The sequence below is a fragment of the Ailuropoda melanoleuca genome, chromosome 9 (assembly GCF_002007445.2).
Source record: "Ailuropoda melanoleuca isolate Jingjing chromosome 9, ASM200744v2, whole genome shotgun sequence".
Classification (NCBI taxonomy): domain Eukaryota; kingdom Metazoa; phylum Chordata; class Mammalia; order Carnivora; family Ursidae; genus Ailuropoda; species Ailuropoda melanoleuca.
This window is the reverse complement of record NC_048226.1, coordinates 1,156,026-1,174,501: the sequence shown is the minus strand read 5'-3', so window position 1 is coordinate 1,174,501 and position 18,476 is coordinate 1,156,026. Positions and strand designations below refer to the sequence as shown.

The 18,476-nt window shown below is 53.3% G+C and overlaps 3 protein-coding genes across 3 annotated transcripts in view; all 3 read left to right on the top strand.

The window, feature by feature from the left end:
* Nucleotides 1-14,318, top strand: part of LOC117795017 (5-formyltetrahydrofolate cyclo-ligase-like) — a 41,015-nt gene extending 26,697 nt beyond the window's left edge. Inside the window, 3 exon segments of the mRNA XM_034667785.1 lie at nucleotides 11,693-11,789; nucleotides 11,791-12,012; nucleotides 14,239-14,318. Coding sequence (XP_034523676.1) covers nucleotides 11,693-11,789; nucleotides 11,791-11,920 — 227 coding nt within the window. The 3' untranslated portion in view covers nucleotides 11,921-12,012; nucleotides 14,239-14,318.
* On the top strand, nucleotides 2,140-8,406 carry LOC117803690. The gene is made up of 3 exons (XM_034667783.1): nucleotides 2,140-4,027; nucleotides 4,230-4,841; nucleotides 5,113-8,406. The coding sequence occupies exons 1-3, from the start codon at nucleotides 3,938-3,940 to the stop codon at nucleotides 5,188-5,190; spliced, it is 780 nt and encodes a 259-aa protein (XP_034523674.1). The 5' UTR covers nucleotides 2,140-3,937; the 3' UTR covers nucleotides 5,191-8,406.
* On the top strand, nucleotides 13,699-14,318 carry LOC100476521 (5-formyltetrahydrofolate cyclo-ligase). Its single transcript, XM_034667786.1, has one exon. The coding sequence runs from the start codon at nucleotides 13,714-13,716 to the stop codon at nucleotides 14,146-14,148; it is 435 nt and encodes a 144-aa protein (XP_034523677.1). The 5' UTR covers nucleotides 13,699-13,713; the 3' UTR covers nucleotides 14,149-14,318.
* Nucleotides 14,319-18,476: the final 4,158 nt, after the last annotated feature.

The window sequence follows — 18,476 nt, the reverse complement described above, 5'->3', positions numbered from 1 at the left end:
AGTATTTCTTTTTCTAAAGGAAAATGATTTTGTTCTGATGATAAAAATAAGATATATTCAAGCAGTGCAGAGGAATGTAGGGAAATAATAAATACGCCCAGTTCCCCAAACTGGAGGTAAGCACGGGTCACAGCCACGTGTAAATTGTTTGCTGTGTCCCTTTGTGTGCCCCCCCGACCCCCCTGTTGTCATTGTCACCTGCTTGGTGCCAGGGAAGGTCCCCCTGCCTGGACCACACCACAGGCACCCTGGCCTTGGCTTCTGAGTCTTCAGCCAGCAGGTGGCACCTACAGAGACCAGAGGGTGTGGGAGAGTGAGGTGGGGTGTTTACTTCCTCCTGCCCCGCGCAGCCTCTGCTCAGAACCCCGCTTCTGGCCGGCGGTCCCTGCAGCTGCAGCTCTCGGTGCCTAGAGCCTTGCCCTCCCTGCTCCCACCCCTCCGCCTTCAGGCCTGGAGGTGGCCGAGGCTCCCTGTGGGGGGACGTGCTCGCTGTCTGCCGCTTCTCTTGTCCCGTCTGCCTCTGACAACTCCCTTACTCACCGCTCTGACTTTGCAGCTGGAGCGTGCCATCTGTCCTTTGCCGTGGCCCTAACCTGACTGAGACAGGGTCATGTCCACTTGACTAATGCCCTCAGCCAGGGCCGGTAAGGACCACTGCTGCATCATACCTCCTCCTGCAAATGCTAGAAGGTCGATACTTCAAAGGGGTTTTAAAAAAATTTGAGGGGGGTTGCCTGGCTGGCTCAGTCAGTTAAATGTCCAACTCTTGATTTCAGCTCAGGTCAAGATCCTCGGGTCCTGGAGTTGAGCCCTGTTTCGGGCTCTGCTCTCAACGGGAGTCTCCTTGAGATTCTCTCTCCCTCTGCCCCTCCCTCTCATGCTGTCTGTCTCTCTCTCAAATAAATAAATAAGTAAATAAATTTTTTAAAAAATTTGGGTTATCTATGAATGTGGTAAAAAATCCAAACTGTACAAAAGGATGGAGTGAAGGTGTGGGGCGTCCTCCTCGTCCAAGTCCTCCTGTTCCCCAGTTTGTTTCTCCAGAGCCAGTCCCTGTTGCTGGTTTTCTGTGGCTCCTTCCTGAGCTGTCCTGATGGGGGGTTACCTGTATTCTAGGAAAAAGGCTGATTGGTCTTCATGGTTCATCTTCTGTCCTGTGTCCTTGAGGTTTTCTAGGTTTTCTGGGCTGGGGCGGGGAGGGTGTTGTCGCTGAGACTCTCAGCACCTAAGTCACCAAATACTACACATGCTTCTCATGTCTTTGCTTTCAGCCCTTCTAGAAGAGTCTAAATCCCCACTTTTCTTCGTTTCAACACGTAGTCTACATTCACAGGGTTGAACGAAAGCCTCGAACTCATAAACACTAAGGTTTAACTCAGAGGCTGTCTTACATTCTAAAGACCTCGTGAGCTGGAGTGGTGGCCTGTCCTGCTCGGGGACACGGAGGGAATGGCTCCCGTGGCTGGTGTGGGCTCCTGTCCCAGTGCTCCTGTCATAAGCATAGTCCCTGTATTTTGACACAAATGTTAGGCCCTGTGTTCAAAGAAAGGATTTTAGAGTAACAACACAGAAATGATCAGTCACATGATGATTGTCTTTCAAAGATGATTTTCAGGGCGCCTGGGTGGCTCAGTTGGTTAAGCATCTGACTCTCGGTTTTGGCTCAGGTCATGATCTCAGGCTTGTGAGATCGAGCCCTGTGTCGGGCTCCGCACTCAGTGCAGCCTGCTTGAGATTCTCTCCCTCTCCTTCTGCCCCTCCCTGGGCTTGCATGCTCTCTCTAAATAAATAAATATATATATTTTTAAAAATATTTTATTTATTTATTTGACAGAAAGAGAGAGGGGGAGAGAGAGAGAGAGCACAAGTAGGGGGAGTGGCAGGCAGAGGGAGAAGCAGGCTCCCTCGTGAGCAGAGAGCCCGATGCGGGACTTGATCCCAGGACTCTGGGATCATGACCTGAGCCCCAGGCAGACACTTCACTGCCTGTACCACCCAGGTACCCCAACAAATAAATGTCTTTTTTTTTTAAGATTTTATTTATTTATTTGACAGTGAGAGAGGCAGCGAGAGAGGGAACACAAGCAGGGGGAGTGTGAGGGGGAGAAGCAGGCTTCCCGCTGAGCAGGGAGCCCAATGCAGGGCTCAATCCCAGGACCCTGGGATCACGCCCTGAGCCGAAGGCAGACGCTTAATGACTGAGCCACCTATGTGCCCCCCAATAAATAAATATCTTTTTTTAAAAAAAAGATGATTTTTATTACAATGTGTTTGATTCTATGTGGAGATTCCCAAGTGGCCAAAATGCATTGTGACCCAGCACAGCAGAATGAATGAAGGTGCATTTATGGTGTAATTAACAAACAGCTGTCTGCCCTAGGTGGTTTATTTAGCTGCCCACACCGTAAGAGTAGTACGCAACTGCAGGGAAATAAGTGTTTAAGAGCCCTCGTGGTCGTATACATTTGGAAGTCGAGCATACCTCTCCTGTAATCATGGGACTGTGGGGACCGCCCCCCCCCGCCACACATGCTCTTTACGGCTGTACCAGGAAGGAGGATCTGGTGGCGGGTGGGGGGGTCCTGCTTCCATCTGTTCTTTTCAGAGGCAACCCCGATGAGCTCAAAGCATCTGGTATTGATTTCTGAGAGTTCTGCAGCAAGAGCCGCCATGAGTTCTTGGTTCTGTATTTTATTTCAGGATTTCAGCTCCTTCATGTTCCCAAACCTTGTCTGTAATCAGCTGTGGGGCCTGAGGAGTATGCACACAGCCACGGATTGACATTTGGTATTAATAGTTCGGAGACTCTTTACGTCCTGACATGCTTATCCATCTTAGATTTCAGGTCAAGGCAGTTTTGACTGATGTCTCCTAGCTACGAAGGGCTGGCGCTGGGAGGCAGACCCCACAGCCTGTCTAGAAGCCTGCAATCTCCGCCGTCCTAATGCTTCCTCCGTCCCTTTGCCTGGTCCCATGGGCATCTTTAGCCATAGGAGCGGTGTGTGTCGAATCATCCACCTGGGTGGCAAGGTCTCAGCTTTATCTCTTCAGAGCTGGCTGCCCTTAAGGAGGAATTTGATCTCTCTGAGCACAGAGCTCGGTTTTCCATCTGTGAACTGGGGCGAGTGAGCCCTGCCCTCCTGTCTCACCAGGTGGATATATTGACCAGCTGATGCTGACTCTAGTCACCCTTCTGTCCCTGGCGTATAGCACAGCACCTGCCACATTGTGGGTGCGAAAGGCATGTTAGTTCCTGTACCTTCTCTCCTCTTCTAGAAGCTGGACTTTGGATCAGAGCTAGGTGTTGCATGGGATGCTCCGAACAGGTAACAACTTGGATACGGTCAGAAATCTCATTCTGTCTCTCACTCTTGTTCTTTCTTTTGTAGTAAATAGAACTGGACTCAGCATCTCTCTGGGCAAAGGAGAGAACTCTCCCCAGAAGGCGAGGAAGGGACTCCTCCTTCTTAATGGGCCATGGGCCTTCTCGCCGTGTAGGATAAGAGCAGGCCACACCACGTGTCACATGCAGGGGGCATTGAGTGGACATTTAACTGAGGCTTGTTCACGTCAGGACTGTCATGACCAGACGGGTAAATACAGAGATTAGAAGGACCTTGCAGGTGTGGAGAACACCATAGCCGGAGCTGAGACTCGCACGCAGGACATCTTGGGGTGGGGCTGTGGGACAGTGGGCCCCTCTGTGTAACGGGATTGCCTGAGTTTCATGGCAGACAGTGCTGGAGTGGTGATCGGGGATGAGGCTGTGGTGGGTCCTGCCCCCTACCCAGTTAGAGAATTTGGATGTTGTCTTTAAGAGACTGTATTGACTCAAGGTTTTTGAGCAAGGGGAGTCAGGACGGAGGCTGAATTTGAGGGTGGATCGAGACCAGCAGGTCCTGGAGGCAGGGCACACTGTTGGACTTGCAGGAGAAACATGTGCTCGGACAGACAGGTGGGGGTGAGTACCCAGGTGGAGCTGAGTGCACAGGTAGAGGTGAGCACCCGGGTGGAGCTGAGGACCCAGGTGGAGCTGAGCACACAGGTGGGGGTGAGTGCCGAGGTGGGGGTGAGCGCCCAGGTGGAGCTGAGGANGGATCCAGGTGGGGGTGAGCACCCAGGTGGAGCTGAGGACCCAGGTGGAGCTGAGCACACAGGTGGGGGTGAGCGCCCAGATGGAGCTGAACGCCCAGGTGGAGCTGAGCGCCTAGGTGGGGGTGAGGACCCAGGTGGAGCTGAGCACACAGGTGGGGGTGAGTGCCGAGGTGGGGGTGAGCGCCCAGGTGGAGCTGAGGATCCAGGTGGGGGTGAGCACCCAGGTGGAGCTGAGGACCCAGGTGGAGCTGAGCACACAGGTGGGGGTGAGCGCCCAGATGGAGCTGAACGCCCAGGTGGAGCTGAGCGCCCAGGTGGGGGTGAGCACCCAGGTGGAGCTGAGCACACAGGTGGGGGTGAGTGCCGAGGTGGGGGTGAGCGCCCAGGTGGAGCTGAGGATCCAGGTGGGGGTGAGCACCCAGGTGGAGCTGAGGACCCAGGTGGAGCTGAGCACACAGGTGGGGGTGAGCGCCCAGATGGAGCTGAACGCCCAGGTGGAGCTGAGCGCCCAGGTGGGGGTGAGCACCCAGGTGGAGGTGAGGACCCAGGTGGAGCTGAGCACCCAGGTGGGGGTGAGGACCTGGGTGGAGGTGAGGACCCAGGTGGAGCTGAGCGCCCAAGTGGGGGTGAGTGCCCAAGTGGGGGTGAGCGCCCAGGTGGGGCTGAGGACCCAAGTGGAGCTGAGCACACAGGTGGGGGTGAGCGCCCAGGTGGAGGTGAGGACCCAGGTGGAGCTGAGCACCCAGGTGGGGGTGAGCGCCNCAGGTGGGGGTGAGCACCCAGGTGGAGGTGAGGACCCAGGTGGAGCTGAGCACCCAGGTGGGGGTGAGGACCTGGGTGGAGGTGAGGACCCAGGTGGAGCTGAGCTCCCAAGTGGGGGTGAGCGCCCAAGTGGGGGTGAGCGCCCAAGTGGGGGTGAGCGCCCAGGTGGGGCTGAGGACCCAAGTGGAGCTGAGCACACAGGTGGGGGTGAGCGCCCAGGTGGAGGTGAGGACCCAGGTGGAGCTGAGCACCCAGGTGGGGGTGAGCGCCCTGCCGGTTGTGCGGTGGTACCTGGAGGAGGTGGCCTGGAGACCCACCCCAGCCCTGAGCTAGCAAGAAGTGTGGGGAGGAAACAGCTCTGCATGGCTCCCAGGCCCTGACACCCCTCATTTCCAGCCTTTTCTGCAGGATTGGGGCAAGGACAGGCTGCTGCCTGAATAGTCCAGGACAGGAGTCTGAGGTCAAGGTGACTGAAGAGGGTCTGCGGCATGGCTGCTGCCTCCGTGGCCAGGGAGAAAGAGGACGTTGTGTGACAGTGAACTGAATCCTTAGCACCGAGCACCGGACTTTGGGTCCCGTGATTAGAGAACGGCAGTTAGGAAACCCTCTGTCCTCATTTTCTATCAGGGCCTGGTTCCTGTTCTTTTTGGTTTGGTGGATGATGGTTCTGTGGCTCAGTGTCTGTCCTTATGTCCCCACGGAGCACATCCTGGTCCCAGTGGTTTCCTTGTTGCCAAATCTGATATCTTCCTGTCCTAACTGTACTCCTCCCTTCTGCCAGCGTTCCACTCCCCTCTTCCTGAAACTCTTTCCTTATATTCTAGGACAGGGTCAGTGCCCTGCAGCCCATGGGCCACAGCTGGCCCACCGCCTGCCTCTGTGAATGAAACTTTATCGGAGCACAGCCACGCCTGTTCACGGATATATTGTCCGTGGCCCCTTTCGGACCACACAGCAGAGTTGAGTCGTCATGACTCAGACCCTGTGGCCTGATTATTTGTTATCTGGCCCCATACAGGGCATGTTCTATCCCAGTGCCCTCCCCGGTCTCCTTCCACGCCAGGAGCTGAGGGCACGAGTGTGAGCCCATTCGCAGGGGAGGCTGGGAAAGCTCCGGCTAAAGAATCACTCCGAATACTAAAGAAGCCCCCCCCCCGGCCCACCTGGCTCAAGAAATAGCGTCTGACATTTCCTCCTAATCAAAAAAGGAAAGCTCTTAGCATTAGTGTGTCCTCATACACAGTGTGGTCTGGCCCTGGGCACAGTTCGCTTACAGGCATCACCTAGTCTCACTGTCATGGGCAGGCTTCCGCGGCGGGCCCCGTTTCCAGCTGCCTCTCTGAGTTTGGGAGACTGAAGCAGGAAAGCCCTGCGATGCAGCCAAGCGGACTCGGGGCCCAGCCGACGCCACGGCGGTGGGCTGCCTCCAGAGGGCACTGGTGGTTCAAAGCCAGCGCCCAACACCAAGGCAGCAGTGGCTGGGCAGCCACTGTGTGGAGCCCGGTGAGGTTCCCGAGGCTGAGCCTTGCCGTCCGGAGTGCAGAACCACATTCGAAATCCAACAAAGCCCAGGGGGGACACCCAACAAACCATGAGCCTTCAGAGCAGTCTTGGGCCTTACAGAGCGTGCGCTCTGAGCAGTGGGGCGCAGTCCCGGTGCAGCGGGATCTCTGTGCCAGCTGTGCTCTGTGAAGCACACATGAGTGTGTGTACGGGTCTTCCTGCATGTTGTGCTGTATGTCACTCTCCTCTCTTACGGAGCCCGTGGTGAAACTAGAGCCACGCCAAAAGCTCAGAGAGAATTTGTGCATGGACCAAGCATTTTCCTCTGCTCTCCCTGCTGAGTTTTGACCTTGCAGGGCCTTAGGGTAGGTCTGGGGTCTGCCTGTTCGTGAGGACGGCCCAGGATGGGAGCAGCGTGTGCAAGCGGAGCTTGTTAAGCCTGTGTGTGATCTTTAAGCCCCGTTGGTGCCTCGCCTCTGGGGAGGGAAAGCATCCAGGACCCTGTTGTGAAGGCCTGACATGCCCCAGGGTGGAGGAGGTATGCATGTGAGGATGGGGAGGACACAGGAAGAACTTCTAGTGACAGCAGGTAGATGAGGTCAAGCAAGGAAACTCCGTGTTTCAGGAAGACACTTGGCTTCATCTAGTAGAAACAGGCCAGAGGGGGCTTCTGAGCAGCTGAAGCCAGGACTGCAGGTGACCCCATGGCTGAAGGGAGCAGTGGTACCCATCCTGTTGGCAGGGAGTCCAGCAGCAACACCCCAGACAGGATGTCAGGACCTCTGCCTCTGAAGGGCCCTCTCACGGCCTCGTCCCCCAAGAATCCCAGAGCCATTCTTGCTTACTCATCGTAGAGCTCACTTCGAGCAAATGTGCAAGGTAACATTTCTGCCATCTTCCCATCCCAGGATGTTGCCTGCTAGATCCAAACCCAGGGTGGGCCTCGGTGAGGGCTGTAGTGCAGGTGGGGGCAGTGACACCAGGGGCAGTGAGACCACCTTTACCGGAGGGACTTGAGAAAGGTATGTTCTTGTCTTTCTCTCTCCTTTCTTCTCTTCTTCTAGCGGCCTTCAGGTGCATGTCTGAAATTTTACCTTCCTGTTCTCATGTATTGACTGGTGGAAATCCCTATTTCCTCCTGGCTTTCCTTTTGGTATCTTTGCATTTTAAAAAAACGCGGTAAATAACACCTAACATGAGATCCACTCTCTTAACGAACTTTTAAGAGTGCAGTCCACGTTGGCCACGGGCACAGTGTTGGACAGCAGACGTCTGCCGTGTCTTCTCATCCTGCCTGGCTGAAGCCGGTACCCACGGCAGCCCTGCGTTTCTTCTCCTCCCAGCTCCTGCAACCACCGCCGTACATTCTGCTCCTGTGAGTTCAGCTGCTTCATGTGCCTCCTACGAGTGGACTCATGCGGTAGTTGTCCTTCTGCACCTGCTGTGTTTCGCTCAACCCAGTGTCCTCAAGGTCCCTCCTCGCTGTAGGCGGTGCCAGAGTTCTTTCTCTCACATGGCTGAGTCGTGCCCGTGCATGCGCCTCTCTGTGTGTATCCTCATCCATCAACGCACATTTAGGTGTTTCTGCCTCTGAACTGTTGTGAGTAACGCTGCTCTGAACATGGGTGTGCAGATGCCTCCTCAAGACCCGGGTTTCAGGGTTTTATTGGCTCAGTATGCCTACTCGTTCCACTTCTAATTTTTTAAGGAACTTTGATACTGTCTTCCATAGTGGCTGCACCTTTTTATATTCCCAGCAACAATGGCAAAGGTTCCAGCCTCTCCATAGCCTCACCAACATTTATCATGTTCTGTTTTTTAACGGACATCCTAGCAGGTGTGAGGTGGGATCTCATTGAGGTGTTGATTTGCATTTCCCTGATGGCAAGTGATATTGAACATCTTTTTATGTGCCTCTTGGCTACAAACCTGAATCAGGGAGACACAGGAAATCTGAACAGACCAATACTAGGAAAAAAAATTGAATTGGAGGGGCCCCTGCATGGCTCAGTCATTAAGCGTCTGCCTTCGGCTCAGGGCATGATCCCGGAGTTCTGGGATCGAGCCCCACATCAGGCTCCTTCGCTGGGAGCCTGCTTCTTCCTCTCCCACTCCCCCTGCCTGTGTTCCTTCTCTCGCTGGCTGTCTCTATCTCTGTCAAATAAATAAATAACATCTTTAAAAATAAAATTGAATTGGTAAACAAGAAGCTCCCCAGAGGGGCGTCTGGGTGCCTTAGTCAGTTGAGCGTCTGATTCATGGTCTCAGCTCAGGTCTTGATCTCAGGTTGTGAGTTTGGCCCAGTGTCGGGCTCCACTCCAGGCATGGAACCTGCTTCAAAAACAGAAACAAAAACAAAACAAAACAAAAAGAAAAAACAAAAACTCCCAATAAACAAAAGTCCAGGGCCAAATGGATTACAAGGGAACTCTACCAAACATTTAAAGTTGAGTTAATACTTATTCTCCTCAAACTATTCTGAAAAAAAAAAAAGAGAGAGAAAGGAATGCTTCCAAATTCATTCTGTGAGGCCAACATTACCCTCATACCAAAATCAGATAAAGACGCTATAAACGTAGAAAATCACAGGCCAGTATCCCTGATGAACATAGAAGCAAAAGTCCTCAACGAGATACTGGTGAATCACATTCAACAACACGTTAAAAGAATAACACCCCATTGATCAAGTGAAAATCATGATCATCGTAATGGCTGCAGAAAAAGCACTTGACAAAAATCAACATCTATTCCTGATGAAAACTCACCAAAGTGGGTCTAGAGGGAGCCAGCCTCCACATAATAAAGGTCATATAGGAGAAACCCATAGCCAACATCATAGTCCATGGGGAAGAACCGAGAGCTTTCCCAGAAGGTCAGGAACAAGATGAAGATGTCTGTTCTCACCACTTCTAGCCAGCACAGTACTGGGCATTTTAACCGTAGCAGTTAGACAAGAAAAAGAAAGAAAAGGCATCCAGGTTGGTTCAGAAGAAGCAAAACTGTCCCTATTTGCAGACAACATGATACTCTATATAGAAAACCCTAAAGACTCTGCCAGAAACTGCTAGGGTTGGTAAAAGGATTCAGTAAGGGCACAGGATACAGAATTAATATACAGAAATCATGTGTCTGTTGGCCATTTCTGGTCTTGTCTGGAGAATGATCTGTTCAGGTCCTTTGTCCATGGTTGGGTCAGGTTGTTTGCTGTTTTGCGGCTGAGCTGTGGGGATCGCTTTGCCTCTGCCTCCCAACCTGGTAGACTCCTCTCCTGTGCTCTCTGCTCCTCGGCAGGATCCTTCTGTCCTCTGTATTCCCCTCCTCGTCACTCTGTTCCTGCGACCTGTCCCTTACCTACTGAAACGTACTCAAACCCACTTCTGGCACATCCTTAAAAACCCAGGTCCCACAAGGTTCCCATGAATCCTTCCCCGGCCAGCCGGACAGATGGGCTGTCGCTCTTCTGAAGCCTCAGGTGCTTCCTGTCCTGTGGCTTCCGGGCAGTTGGCAGAGCTCGCTGTCTTGCATGGGGATGGGTGTTCCACATGTTCTTGTTTGATTTGGGCTGAGCTCCATCTCCGCCAGGAGCCGGGGAAACGGTGTGTTGTGCATGGGTGTGCCGAGTCTAGACGGCAGCTGAGCTTTCAACCCCAGCATGGTCTGGAGACCGGAAAGGCCCCGGAGTGAGCCCAGTCTCAGTGCACGAGTCACCATCCATCCCACGAGAGAAGAGGAGCAGGCCAGGGTCAGGGAGGAAAGGGAAAGGTCAGCGACCAGGGCCTGTGAGCACATTTGGTTGGAAGGGACATGCAGGTTTACGCAGAAGGTCACGACTGTGATCGGAGGCGGGCTCTGCGGGTTTCTGGCAGGCACGGGTAGACAGGTGTGTGCCGGGCTCGCCCCGCACTTCTGCACGTAGTCAGAGCAGCTGTCAACAGTGGGGGCCCAGCCTGGCTGGCACTGAACACCTGTACCCTGAACACCCTGTTCCAGAGAATTCGTGGCTTCCAACCCGGGATGTCCTTGGCAACAACCCTGCATGTATGGTTTGTCCATGCCAAGCTCTAGGTCACCCAGAAGCTCCCACACAGCCTTCAGGAGGCCGGCTCAGGAAGGCTACAGTTGGGCGTGTGATGTGACTCTTGAGTCGTGCTGGTCCGACAGGCTCCCTGCCGGACGCTAGAAGGTTGAGCTTTGGTGGGCCTCCCAAAATCCGTGGAGATTCTCCACCTCATGGTCTTTACTGCCTTCTTCACGAGACTCCTCCCCCCCACCTCTCACTGTCGTCAGCTTTTTGTCGCCTCCAAGACCCTGCCTTGCACCCTGAGCCCCAGCAACGTGCCTGTCTCAATGATGCATGGCCACTTCTGGTCCCTGTGTTCCCTGGGAGGGTTCCAGCCAGAGGACAGTTAGGGGCCCCCTTTTGTACCTTGGAATATTCCTGGCTGGGTCAAAGCCTTCTCTCCTGTGAATTCGGGGAAGCTGACAGCCAGGCAGGCTGTGGCCTTCCAGCGGGAGAGGGAACAAAGCAGGTGGCTCGTTCCTCTCAGCAGCTCACCTTCCTCTTCCTGCTCGCTGACTTGGAGAACAGCTCTGTCCGTTCCGCTTCTCTCTGACCCTCTCTCACTACTCCAGTTATCACGATGCTGGGACACTGGCTCCCTGACTTGGCTGGTGTGTAGGATCGCCTGGATGCTTAAAAAAAGAAAAAGAAAAAACATTCTTAGTTCCTATCCATGGAAATTCTCTTTAGGTGTGGATGGGGTCTAGGAATCTGGTGTTTAGAATATGTAGTTGACCCTTGAGCTACTCTGGGGTTGGGGCGCTGACCCCCACGTGCAGTCGAAAATCCACGTGTCACTCTTGCCTCCTCCAGAACTTAACTGTTGGTAGCCTCCTGTTGACCAGAAGCCTCGCCGTTGACACAGTGGATGGTTACGTATTTTGCATGCTATGTGTATGCTGTGCTGTGTTCTTAAAATGAAATAATCCAGAGAAAAGAAAACGTTGTCCAGAAAATCGTAAGGACGAGGAAATGCATTTACAGCACTGTCTCCTACCACGTTACCGTGGGCTTCCACAGTACAAACCCACGTCATCCAAGGTGTGCACAGGAGAACGCCTAGGAAGATGGGTGACGGGCTCCCTGATCTGCTGAGTATTTGTGTCCCTGTTTGTCTGACTCTGTGCTTGTTGGATTTTCTAGAGCGGTCATGTATTCCTTCAGCAATCGGGGAGAGGATAGATGTCATTCCAAAGCCGAACGCGGACCGCCGAGGGGCCCGTCTCTTTCTGAAACCATCCACACTCTTACCTGTGCTCCTCTCTCCCACAGGGGGACTTGATCTCATCTTCATGCCGGGTCTCGGGTTCGACAGGCATGGGAACCGCTTGGGGAGAGGCAGGGGGTACTATGACGCGTATCTGAAACGCTCTGGAGCAGCAGGACGTGCGGCCCTACACCATGGCCTTGGCCTTCCGAGAACAGATCTGCCTGCAGGTCCCCGTGGACGAGAACGACATGAAGGTGGACGAAGTCCTTTATGAAGAGCCGTCCGTGTAAACCCTGACGCCTGCGGCCAAAGGCTTGTCCCCGAGAAAAGCCGAATGTGTCCATTTCCCCCTGTTAGGACATCCATGTGCATACAGACTGCANCCTTCCAGCGGGAGAGGGAACAAAGCAGGTGGCTCGTTCCTCTCAGCAGCTCACCTTCCTCTTCCTGCTCGCCGACTTGGAGAACAGCTCTGTCCGTTCCGCTTCTCTCTGACCCTCTCTCACTACTCCAGTTATCACGATGCTGGGACACTGGCTCCCTGACTTGGCTGGTGTGTAGGATCGCCTGGATGCTTAAAAAAAGAAAAAGAAAAAACATTCTTAGTTCCTATCCATGGAAATTCTCTTTAGGTGTGGATGGGGTCTAGGAATCTGGTGTTTAGAATATGTAGTTGACCCTTGAGCTACTCTGGGGTTGGGGCGCTGACCCCCACGTGCAGTCGAAAATCCACGTGTCACTCTTGCCTCCTCCAGAACTTAACTGTTGGTAGCCTCCTGTTGACCAGAAGCCTCGCCGTTGACACAGTGGATGGTTACGTATTTTGCATNGTAGCTTTTGCCGGTTCGTGGATGGAAACCTTTTATGATTTAAATGCTTCAGTTCCATCTCCCTGTGTCGGTCGCTTATGAGTTTAAGATCTGATGTCCTGTCAGTTAGTCTGTGGTGTCTGTTTTGGAAATGTAACGCACCGTGGGCTGCANTGCTATGTGTATGCTGTGCTGTGTTCTTAAAATGAAATAATCCAGAGAAAAGAAAACGTTGTCCAGAAAATCTTAAGGACGAGGAAATGCATTTACAGCACTGTCTCCTACCGNGTAGCTTTTGCCGGTTCGTGGATGGAAACCTTTTATGATTTAAATGCTTCAGTTCCATCTCCCTGTGTCGGTTGCTTATGAGTTTAAGATCTGATGTCCTGTCAGTTAGAAATTATGTGTGTGCTGTGGTGTCTGTTTTGGAAATGTAACGCACCGTGGGCTGCGTGCTGGCAGATGGCATCCCAGCGTGGGAGTGGGGATTTTGTGGGGGCCGTTTGCTCGTGACCGGAAACCTGGGAGTCTTCCTAGACGCTGCTGTCACCCCCCCTGCACCCTGCCTGTGCCGGATCCTGTGGCATTCGCCTCTGGAGTGCTGCTGATGCCTGTCCCCTCCCCTCCCCATCCCCTCACTCCTGGTGTCCATGCTCAANGAGAGGGAACAAAGCAGGTGGCTCGTTCCTCTCAGCAGCTCACCTTCCTCTTCCTGCTCGCTGACTTGGAGAACAGCTCTGTCCGTTCCGCTTCTCTCTGACCCTCTCTCACTACTCCAGTTATCACGATGCTGGGACACTGGCTCCCTGACTTGGCTGGTGTGTAGGATCGCCTGGATGCTTAAAAAAAGAAAAAGAAAAAACATTCTTAGTTCCTATCCATGGAAATTCTCTTTAGGTGTGGATGGGGTCTAGGAATCTGGTGTTTAGAATATGTAGTTGACCCTTGAGCTACTCTGGGGTTGGGGCGCTGACCCCCACGTGCAGTCGAAAATCCACGTGTCACTCTTGCCTCCTCCAGAACTTAACTGTTGGTAGCCTCCTGTTGACCAGAAGCCTCGCCGTTGACACAGTGGATGGTTACGTATTTTGCATGCTATGTGTATGCTGTGCTGTGTTCTTAAAATGAAATAATCCAGAGAAAAGAAAACGTTGTCCAGAAAATCTTAAGGACGAGGAAATGCATTTACAGCACTGTCTCCTACCGCGTTACCGTGGGCTTCCACAGTACAAACCCACGTCATCCAAGGTGTGCACAGGAGAACGCCTAGGAAGATGGGTGACGGGCTCCCTGAGCTGCTGAGTATTTGTGTCCCTGTTTGTCTGACTCTGTGCTTGTTGGATTTTCTAGAGCGGTCATGTATTCCTTCAGCAATCGGGGAGAGGATAGATGTCATTCCAAAGCCGAACGCGGACCGCCGAGGGGCCCGTCTCTTTCTGAAACCATCCACACTCTTACCTGTGCTCCTCTCTCCCACAGGGGGACTTGATCTCATCTTCATGCCGGGTCTCGGGTTCGACAGGCATGGGAACCGCTTGGGGAGAGGCAGGGGGTACTATGACGCGTATCTGAAACGCTGCCTGGAGCAGCAGGACGTGCGGCCCTACACCATGGCCTTGGCCTTCCGAGAACAGATCTGCCTGCAGGTCCCCGTGGACGAGAACGACATGAAGGTGGACGAAGTCCTTTATGAAGAGCCGTCCGTGTAAACCCTGACACCTGCGGCCAAAGGCTTGTTCCCGAGAAAAGCCGAATGTGTCCATTTCCCCGTTAGGACATCCATGTGCATACAGACTGCCGGCTTTCTAGTGTAATTGCAAAACACACCTTCCCAAATCAGGAGTAGAACGTGAATAAAAATGAGGCAGTGACCGTGTGATTTTCTGCCTGTCTTGCTGGCTGTCAACGTGACAGGTGAATCTTTCTGCGGCGTTTGCTCTGTGTTGGTGCGGCGCTGTGGTCCGACCCGAGTGTGGGAGCCAGGGGACCTCGCACGGCATGGACACGGTTTCAGCACCTCCTGTCCCGGGCCTTCTCCGTCTTTGGCGGGCTCGGGAGGCCCAGCGACTGCTCACTGACCTGTCGGTGTGTGTGCAGAGTTCCCCCAGAATATTCTAGCACTTTGTCATAACTTCATTTGCTCACCCTGAGATCCGTGTCTGACGCTTTGTAGCTTTTGCCGGTTCGTGGATGGAAACCTTTTATGATTTAAATGCTTCAGTTCCATCTCCCTGTGTCGGTCGCTTATGAGTTTAAGATCTGATGTCCTGTCAGTTAGTCTGTGGTGTCTGTTTTGGAAATGTAACGCACCGTGGGCTGCATGCTGGCAGATGGCATCCCAGCGTGGGAGTGGGGATTTTGTGGGGGCCGTTTGCTCGTGACCGGAAACCTGGGAGTCTTCCTAGACGCTGCTGTCACCCCCCCTGCACCCTGCCTGTGCCGGATCCTGTGGCATTCGCCTCTGGAGTGCTGCTGATGCCTGTCCCCTCCCCTCCCCATCCCCTCACTCCTGGTGTCCATGCTCAAGGTGTTTCTGAGCCGAATGGGCAGGAGACACCCATCTGGCCTCTCTTGCCCGCAGTCTGACGCTGTCCTCTCTGTTTCCCAAACTCCAGTCCAAGTGATCTTACAAAGCATGAATCTGGGAGTCTGGCCGTTCAGGGCCTACAGGTAACAGGGAGCGGCCGGGTGCCTTCTCCTGCAGGAGGCCCCCTCCGCTGACGCACACGTCCATGCCCTTCCCAGAGCAGCTCGGTGTCTCTTGCCCTCCGCACCTTGTCAGCATGCTTGCCCCGTCGGCCGCAATGCCCTTTCTTCCTTTGTTCACCGGAAGCTCCTGTCTCCCCTTCAAGACAGCTCAGGCATCTCCTCTTGGGTGGGGTCTTCCTCTACACCCATTTTAAGAGGGCGGGCTCAGTGAGAGCTGCATAATGGGTAGGTCCTTGTGCCTGGGACTAGAGGGAAAGCAAGGGACACCTCCCTATGCTGAGAGCAAACCCCCTCCCCCTGGCCATGTCCCACGTCCCCTTCCTGCTCCCCCAGCATAGCTTGCATATAACCTGATGTGGGACATCTGACGGCAGGTGCAGCGAGGGTCCAATGTCCATCTGTATTTAACTTTGAGCAAAACTTCTTGTCTTGTAAACTTAAAAAAGTAAATACAAAGAGAGATCCTAGTTTTTTCTTCCCAAGCCCCAGTGGACCCCTGGCCTGCTCCTGGGCTGTGTCCCCCATGTGGAGACACCACTGCTGTGAGACCCATGCACCTGGCCAGGTGGGTTAGGGAGCTGGCCTCAAGGGTCACTCCACGAAGGGGCCCCACTGGAGCTGCAGGCCCGTGACTTGATGGCCCCCCCGCGCTCCCTTGGCCCCTCCTGACCTTGGGCATGCATCTTCCAGGATCTGCCCCCTGGGGCCAGCGAGGGATTTCTGCCCACTAAATCCCCCACTTCTCTTTTCATTTCATTCCTCTTCCCACTGCCAGTAGCAACTGTTTTCCATCTTAATAGTTATTATTTGTGGTTAGTGTTAATATACCACGTGAATACTAACGGACAAGGTGTCTGCAGGAAAATCCATTGTGTTTCATGGCTTTGATCATTACGTGTCCTGTGAATATCTTCTTTCTACTTTTAATCTTCAACATGGTACATTTAAAATGTGCTTTCGAAGCAAACAGTTGTTCCAATGGTGCATCAGATCCCAGAGAGCTCACGTTATNCTCCTGTCTCCCCTTCAAGACAGCTCAGGCATCTCCTCTTGGGTGGGGTCTTCCTCTACACCCATTTTAAGAGGGCGGGCTCAGTGAGAGCTGCATAATGGGTAGGTCCTTGTGCCTGGGACTAGAGGGAAAGCAAGGGACACCTCCCTATGCTGAGAGCAAACCCCCTCCCCCTGGCCATGTCCCACGTCCCCTTCCTGCTCCCCCAGCATAGCTTGCATATAACCTGATGTGGGACATCTGACGGCAGGTGCAGCGAGGGTCCGATGTCCATCTGTATTTAACTTTGAGCAAAACTTCTTGTCTTGTAAACTTATAAAAGTAAATACAAAGAGAGATCCTAGTTTTTTCTTCCCAAGCCCCAGTGGACCCCTGGCCTGCTCCTGGGCTGTGTCCCCCATGTGGAGACACCACTGCTGTGAGACCCATGCACCTGGCCAGGTGGGTTAGGGAGCTGGCCTCAAGGGTCACTCCACGAAGGGGCCCCACTGGAGCTGCAGGCCCGTGACTTGATGGCCCCCCCGCGCTCCCTTGGCCCCTCCTGACCTTGGGCATGCATCTTCCAGGATCTGCCCCCTGGGGCCAGCGAGGGATTTCTGCCCACTAAATCCCCCACTTCTCTTTTCATTTCATTCCTCTTCCCACTGCCAGTAGCAACTGTTTTCCATCTTAATAGTTATTATTTGTGGTTAGTGTTAATATACCACGTGAATACTAACGGACAAGGTGTCTGCAGGAAAATCCATTGTGTTTCATGGCTTTGATCATTATGTGTCCTGTGACTATCTTCTTTCTACTTTTAATCCTCAACATGGTACATTTAAAATGTGCTTTCGAAGCAAACAGTTGTTCCAGTGGTGCATCAGATCCCAGAGAGCTCACGTTACTATGAATGGCAAACATTTACTTGGTATATCCCTGAGAAATAGTCTCTTCAGGACTGAAATCCAGAAAGTGTTCCTTTCCTCCCAGGCTTAGAGATAAGGAAGACCGTATCACTCTGGAGATCTGGGTTGGGATGCTCGTGGATGTTGATGCCGTGGAAGAGAGACATTGTTGTGAGTCCTGAATTTTTACTGTGCCTCAGATCTAAGGATGCGATCAGGTAGCAAGTGTCCCTCCCTGAAATGACACTGAATACGAGAACCAGCGGACAGTGGATCAGCGTGGTCACCTCCTCCAGCCTGTCCGCCACGCTGCCCCACGTCATTGTCAGGACACATCACTCGTGTCACTTGCCGACTTAGCAGTGTCACATGGTCTTCTCTTGCCCAGCGAGTAAGGTGCAAACGCTTGGCACGCAGGCAGGACCCTTTCCAACTTGGCCTCGACTTCCCTTCATCTCTCATCGCAGACACACGCATGTGCCTCTTTTCCTCTCAGACCAGTAATGCTCGTTCCATCAGGACCCGGCATTTCAGGTAGGAGGTACCTCACACGATTGGATCCTGGAATCAGTCTGTCACAGGAGAGGTGTGTGAGCGGTGGATGGTTCAGCGGCGGGCCATCTCAGGCACCAGTGTGTTCCGGAAGGCGTCAGTCTCTGCGACAGAAGGATTGCCTGGGGATCTGGTTAAAATGCAGGTTCTCCTTCCATAGGTCTCAAGTGCAGCTGAAATTCTGCATTTCTGACAACCTGCTGCTGGCCTGCGGGGCACTCTGAGTAGCAGGGTCTAGCCCCAGTCCCAGCCGGCTTCTAAAATCTAAATCGATTAAAATTAAATGAAATTTGAAATTCACTTCCTTAGTCACACTAACCACATTTCCTGTGCCTACCCTACTGAATAGAGCAGCCTTAAACATTTCCACTGGCACAGAAAGTTCTATTGGAGAGCAAGGTCCACCCTACTTAATCACCTGCTAAATTAGGCCACCTACAAGTCAGAATCTCTGGGGGCAGAGAACTGGAATTTGCATTTGAAACAGGCACTGCAGGGGGTTCTTGGGCACGCTACAGTTCTAGGAGCAGAGACCCTGCTGGGGTCTAAGATCTGAAGTCCAGAGATAAATACAACGTGGGAATAGGCAGCTATCACAGACAGACATAGGCAGCTCAGCTCAGATTGGAATGTCCTTCTGGCCAGCCACGGAAATCCTATGCGGTTGTCAGCAGGTAGGGAACATTTCTCCTGGTGGAGCTGACCTCTGACATCAGAGCTACATCAGGTAGCTGGGCCCAGATTCGGATGCTCTCTGGTCCCCTCTGCCTTCTGGTCTATCAGGCGCTAGCTGAGGGCTGGGGGCTGCAGTCAGCATCAGGGATGACTCAAGCTGACACGTACAATCAGGACTTCTTCATTCTGTCTTCTCTTCCTC